General features: G+C 34.0%; 1 protein-coding gene across 1 annotated transcript; it reads left to right on the top strand.

Moving 5' to 3' along the window:
* Positions 1-1,095: 1,095 nt before the first annotated feature.
* On the top strand, positions 1,096-2,019 carry LOC124975469 (olfactory receptor 5W2-like; the record flags this gene model as incomplete). The annotated part of the gene is made up of 1 exon (XM_047538172.1): positions 1,096-2,019. A coding segment is annotated over exon 1 (924 nt), but the record flags the coding sequence as incomplete, so codon positions are not given.
* Between the last annotated feature and the right edge of the window lie 4,852 nt (positions 2,020-6,871).

Raw genomic sequence — 6,871 nt, 5'->3', positions numbered from 1 at the left:
TGATCTTGCTGATAAGTGGATGATGATACATAATGGGGCATAATGGGGGGTTAGTTTTAGGGTTAGAGTTAGGGTTAGGGAGGGGTGCAAGAATGGGAGAAGGAAGGACTGTATAGAGGGAAAAGAGGGATGGAAGGGGTGGGGGGAAGGGAAAAAATAACAGAATGAATCAACCAACATTACCCTATGTAAATTTATAATTACTGAAATGGTATGCCTTTACTCTATGTACAAACAGAGAAACAACATGTATCCCATTTGTTTACTTTTAAAAAAAAAGAATCTAATTAATTGTATTTGAACAACCAAAAATGTGAAGGCAGTGACTTAGGAGATTTAACTCCCAACAGTCACTAGGTGAAAATAAAATGCAATCTACTTATCATTCAGTCACCAGAGATAAGGACAGACAGACTTTGTCATCTCAGGTAAGTCTCTGAGTGACTATGCTTAAAAAGTAATGGAAAAATATGAGTTGATTTTCCAATTAGGAATCAAGTCTTCACAGATATGTGAGTGAATGGTTTTATACCTTCTTATGCAAATAAATAAAAACCTCAGTCTAATGACCAATGATATTTTCCTGATAGACCTGGGTGAGTTTTACTGCCTTTATTTGTCATGTGAATAAGGACTGTAGAACATTTAGTTATTCATATTTTAGTAGAGATTCATAGAAAATCCACTCCTTCACAAAATCATTATACAAGGGATGCAAATTTAAGTTTCTTTTACTTTTATTCAAAAAATTAACAGAGGTAACACATTTTAAATGCCAGTGTATGTAATTTCAAGGCTTGTAGACAATCTACTGTTAAAATCATATATTCAGAAGTTATATATAAATTTTGAAGCAAAGTTAATCAAGTTCTTATGTTAGACCTTTTTAGTTTCTTTTTTATACATTGTAATGCTTCTTATCAGTGACATTGTGTAGGCTACTTTCTGAGAGTAAAGAAAGCAATATACAGAAAAAAATCATGTAATCATGTTATGCTTCATGATAACATTTTTCTACTATGCATAAAAAGTGATCCCTAATTTATCATTTCTTTATTGACTTCTGTAACAGATTATTAACAAGAACCAAGAATAATGGACAGTGGAAATTGCTCAGCACTAAATCAGTTCTTTCTCTTGGGAATTACCAATAACCCTCAGATCAAAGTGATTCTATTCCCTGCATTTCCTGTTGTTTATTTCTTTATTCTCCTTGCCAATCTTGGAATGATAGTTTTAATCAGAGTGGATTCCCAGCTTCACACTCCAAAGTACATTTTTCTGAACCACCTCTCCTTCTCTGAACTCTGCTATTCCACTGCAGTTGGGCCCAAGATGCTGGTGGACCTTTTGATCAAGAACAAATCAATTCCCTTTCTTGACTGTGCTCTGCAATTCTTCATCTTCTGTACCTTTATAGATGCTGAGTGCATGCTGCTGGCAGTGATGGCCTTTGATGGGTACAAAGCCATCAGCAGGCCCTTGAGCTATGCAGTGGACATGTCCAACAGGGTGCGCTCCCTGCTGCTGACTGGAGTTTATCTGGTGGGGTTGGGAGATGCTTTTATACACATGATGTTAACATTCCGCTTATGTATCTGTGAGTCTAATGAGGTTAATCATTTCTTCTGTGATGTCCCTCCTCTCCTGTTACTGTCTTGCTCTGACACACAGGTCAATGAGTTAGTGATATTTACCATTTTTGGTTTCATTGAACTGAGTACCATCTCCAGAGTCCTGGTCTCTTACCGCTACATCATCTTAGCCATCTTAAAGATCCACTCTGCTGAGGGGAGGCACAAAGCTTTCTCCACCTGTGCCTCCCACTTAACTTTAGTTGTGATTTTCCAGGGAACTATGCTCTTCATGTATTTCAGACCAAGTTCTTCCTACTCTCTAGATCAAGATAAAATGAGCTCACTGTTCTACACCCTTGTGATTCCCATGCTGAAACCTATGATTTGTAGCCTACACAACAAAGATGTGAAAGTCAGCATTAAAAAACTGAAAAATAAAATTTTGTTTTCATAAATATTCTACAAATACATATTTATACAGAAATTCATTATCGTGTTTTTTCCTCAAAACACATAATATGAAATTATCTCTAATATCTTCATATAATATTTAGTTTATTGACTACCACATACCAATAGTTTCTAGTTTATCAAGTATCCTACACTTCATTATATATCTTCAATTTAAATTTTATTTTTTTGAGTTTGGAAAACTTTTCAGCCTGTTTCTGTGTAAGAAAGTGTCATTAGTTTTATGTAGATTTTATGCATTTAATTATTCTAAGAGTTATTGGGGTTTTAGTGTGTGCCTTTCACATTACTGTGTGCCTTGATTTTCCTGGCAAAATAATTTCCATGCAAAGGAGCTATATATTGTATTGGAAATTAGAAGCACTAATTAATTTAACTTACAAGTAATTCACATTGAACTATAACACACCATGAATCAAAATTTCAACTACTCTATTGAAAAGCAAATGTCTGAATGTAGATTTCAATGAAGAAATGGTTCCTTGTAATGGTGAGGTTTAGATTCAGATCTAAGCAATAAGTAGAGATACAATGAAAGTGTGGTGGGAAGAAGAAAGGATTCCAGATGGAGAAGAGAATTAGAGACCCAGAGGTGGCCAGGAAAAGGACTCTAGATAAAAGAGTTCAAGATGGAAGGAATATGGAGCCAAGTGCTTTTGATTTGTTTTCCCCAAATAATTAGTGAAGTTGAATATTTTTTTCACATACTTGATAATTGTACGTCTTCTTTAAAGAAATGGCTATTCAATCTTCTCTAGAACTTTTTATTCAAGTTATTTTTTCTCATTTGTTTTCTGAATTGTTTGAGTACCAAAGGAGAAATAAATTTGGTGTTCTGTTGCATGGTAGGGTTACTGTAGTCAATGATAATGCATTGTGTATTTCAAAATAAGTAGAAGAAAAGATTTTGACTATTGTACAATAAAGAAATAATGAATTTTTGAGTTAATGCATATGGTAATCACCTTCTTTGAGATTTTGGATATGATAATCACCTTGCTTTTGTTATTATGCAATGTATATATGACTGTTTTTAATTGATGATATTTTTATTTTTTGTATAACTCTTTTAATTACAAAAGATGTGGTATTTCTAAATAATCACAGGGTGAGCTATTATTATAATAAGTGCAAAACTTGGAGCAATATTCCATATCTCAGAGTCAAGGTTTATTTCACTATGTTCAGTATATTGAGAAAAATTCCCATGACACCAGACCACTATGTAAAAATTACAAAATTGTAAGTGGCAATGTGTTTTTTAGGTTTTGTGTTTTATGATGTATAGAATAGTACATACTAAATACCAGGTAAATCTGTATTTTTTTCCAGTTACCCAGGAAAACAATGTTAGGCAGAAGGTTAAGTCTGTGCACTTGAAAGTAAAAAGCTTTTGACATGATTAGGACTAAAAAGGGTATTGTCTGAATAACTAAAAGACATTCCATAGGTTACTGATTGTATGGTTTAGTATCAATTTCAAAAACGGCCATTATCTAACAATGAAAGAAAATATTTAGTTATGTGTTTTCATTGTTTCATTTTTCTTTACATGACTTGATGTCACATTGTACCCCATATATTTGTCAATTATGTGTCAAACAACAATAAAATGAAATGAAGAAAAATTGTAAATGAAGGACATCAATAAAGTCCACCTTGTACTGAAAATCTCAACTCTGTCACTTCCACTCAGCTTTTCTTCCTTTCTTCCTTCTGTGTCTCAGTCCTGGTTAAATGGGTACCTATGTAATTCACAAATAATATCCTCCTAAAGGCATTATTCTTTCCATTGCTATGTTTATTAAATCTTCAACATCAGGTGAAAGACTGTGAGCATTCTTTGCTGAAGGACAGCATGCCTTACCCTTCTTATTCTTTCACAGCATTGTGACTGAGACACAGAATGAAAAAAACAAGTAAATAATAAAAATCAATCATGGGGTAACATTTGAGTGCTTATTAGATATAAAATTAAAATGAATTGAGAATATGCAATATTCTTTGAATAAATATTTTATAGTTTTTAAAAACAAATAAAATAATTGCATATTCTAAGTTAGTGAATAAATCAAAATGTGCAAATAGTAGAGAGTATTCATCTAAGTACTTAATTGATGGTCAGCTAGTGCATCTGGCTCTGCTTAAGTTTATGTTGTCCAAACAGTAAGAGAATCTTGTTGAGAAAATGCAAATAGGGTCACAAGTTGGAAGGATTTTACAATTCTAAGAAATTCTTAATTATTCATTAAAATTATACAATCACATGTGGTAAGCATGAAACAAAAAGAAGGAAATTCTAACCCCAACAAGTGTGAAATCTTAGGCTCAAAGATACATATCTAAAGGTATATCTAAACCAGTTGATAAGTTATAGTCTTCATCTCCCTGAACTTGACTAATGGAAAATTGTATTGTCACATATGTTATTGCCAATGACTATGTTTCAGGAATTAAACTACAGATATGTTTATCTTGCTATATTGCCTTCAACATTAAAGTACCTGAACATAACAATAGCACCTAATGGTAGGTTTGATGTCTGTATAACAGTGAAAGCACAGATATGTACTGGGGATGGGCTGTATAACTGCATCTGTTAGAAAACATCTGTAATAATGCTCAGTGACCGAGGAAAGGGGAGGTATATGTTAACATCAGAGGCAGCAGCTTGAAATTTGCAGCACATCTCTCTCTCTAGACACATGCTATGGGATTAACACCCAAAGAAACTCCAAGTCACAGTGATATGTAGGAAGTCACTCCCCCTCCCTAGACATAAGTCCCCTCTGTAAAGGAGCTCAGACTAGATCATCTGTAAGGTTCTTTCCAATTGTCATTTTCTGCATTGTTATACCTATGATTCTACTATCAACTATTCCTATTCTCACTTTTGGAGGTATGGAAAAAGTAAATAAAAGGACAAAGGGCTTGATCTCTGTACAAAAGAACTGTGTTGTGTCTCTGGATTGATTTTGCCTGAAATAGCGCTCATGGTGGTGGCAGCTGGAGCACTTGTGTTGTGAAAGGACAGGTGCATTAAAACACAGCCTCCATAACTGGCCTGCTGTTCTGCATTTGGGCTGTAATAGACACAACACAGAATTTGTTACAAAACTATCAGTGTTCAGTTCAATAAAAATTAAAACCTTGGTGCAGTAAAATTACCTAAAGAAAGGCTAAAAAGAAAATGGTTAACGATATTAGTTACATGAATTTATTGTAGTGTGGCTATATAACAACTTTAGATCTTGCACATTGGAAGCTGGAATCAGAATTGGGTTTCGACTGGAAGACTATTTGTTAATATATTTTATAGTTGGACATATACATACCTTATGTCCCCAAAGTGTCCTTATTTTATACCAAATAGAACTAAATGTATATATATACATATACATATATATGTATACACACTTATGGATATACATGAATATATATATATATATCCATAGTTTATGCAGAATAATCAGTCTCATTATTTGCACTTTGAGAAATAACACATAACATACATTATCTCTATCAGGATGCTGCATATTAATGAAAATGAACTATCACTATACATAACAAATAGTTTGGAGGAATCGCCTAGGAAAGTTAAAGAACACAGACATAAAAGAACACAATCTGAATGAATCCATTTCAATATAAATTTTAAAATTATGCAAAACTAACCATCAAATCGCATATCAGCTTTTGTTCAGGTTGACAAAAATTATCTGAAAAGCTGACTCCATTCTGGGTTTTTGGGTTCAGCTTTGAAGTACATAAGTGTTTACATTTCTAAAAATTCCCTTGCTCTGTTTATGATGTTTTAAAAATGCATATGTTTCTCTTAAACATATACAGTTTAAAATGTATTATAAGATTTATAAGATTATAATGTATTATAAGATTTCCAGAAATCAAACACTGTTCACTGTTGGGTTTTAGGATTTGTTACCCCTTTATAAATCTTTAGCAGTTCTGGTACGCAAAGCATATTGAAGCTATGTTTGTGAAATTAATAAAGTACAAATCCCTTATATGATATTTCATAAGACAAATATCCTTTAAGTTCACAAGACTGTGCAGTCATGCTTATACAACAGAGATGCTAGCATTCCCAGGCACTGCTTTTCTGGCTTTGAGCCAGCAGAGATCCATAACCTTAATTTTCTTTTGACCACTACCTTGCATTGAACATGTGATAATGGCTCTTGATAAGGCCAGGCAGCCGTCTTCAGAAGGAAGGACCTTAGAAGTAGACAGTTGCCTATAGTTATATTTAAGGGCACCAGGAAAAGCTGTTTAGGTACAGATGTCTTGTTTGTGTTAGTCTCACTTGTTTTTGTTGTTTCAAAATCTACCTTAAGTCTCCTGTTTCTACCCCAAAAAAATATTTAAAAAGAGCGGTTCTCTTTTAAAACACAAATTTTGCAGAGTAATTCAGATAAATAAATTTTCATAACATATTGCAGCCCATGCTGTCACTTTAATGGGGAGTGGGAGCTGGGACACAAGGCCTGCAGAGATGGCTCTGTTTATGAAGTTGGTCTTTGGACCCAGACTGAGCAGAGTGTAGCCTGAGGAAATGAGGCATCCCTGGAGACAGGGGAACATGTGAGGGGAAAAATGAGGAGAGCAACTAGCAGGTGCCCGAGGATGCCTCCACCTCCTCCAAATATGCACCTGAGAACTAATAAAGCTTCATCAGGACTGTGAGTGAACCTGTGGGAAAGTAGTTGGCAATAACTTAGCACAGAGCTGTGCCTCTATGAATAATCTCTCCCACAAAAGTGGATTTGGTATTTTAGTATTAGAATTGTCTTAAAAAAATGAAA

The sequence above is a fragment of the Sciurus carolinensis genome, unplaced genomic scaffold (assembly GCF_902686445.1).
Source record: "Sciurus carolinensis unplaced genomic scaffold, mSciCar1.2, whole genome shotgun sequence".
NCBI classification, from domain to species: Eukaryota; Metazoa; Chordata; class Mammalia; order Rodentia; family Sciuridae; genus Sciurus; species Sciurus carolinensis.
This window is presented reverse-complemented; position numbering and strand designations above follow the sequence as displayed.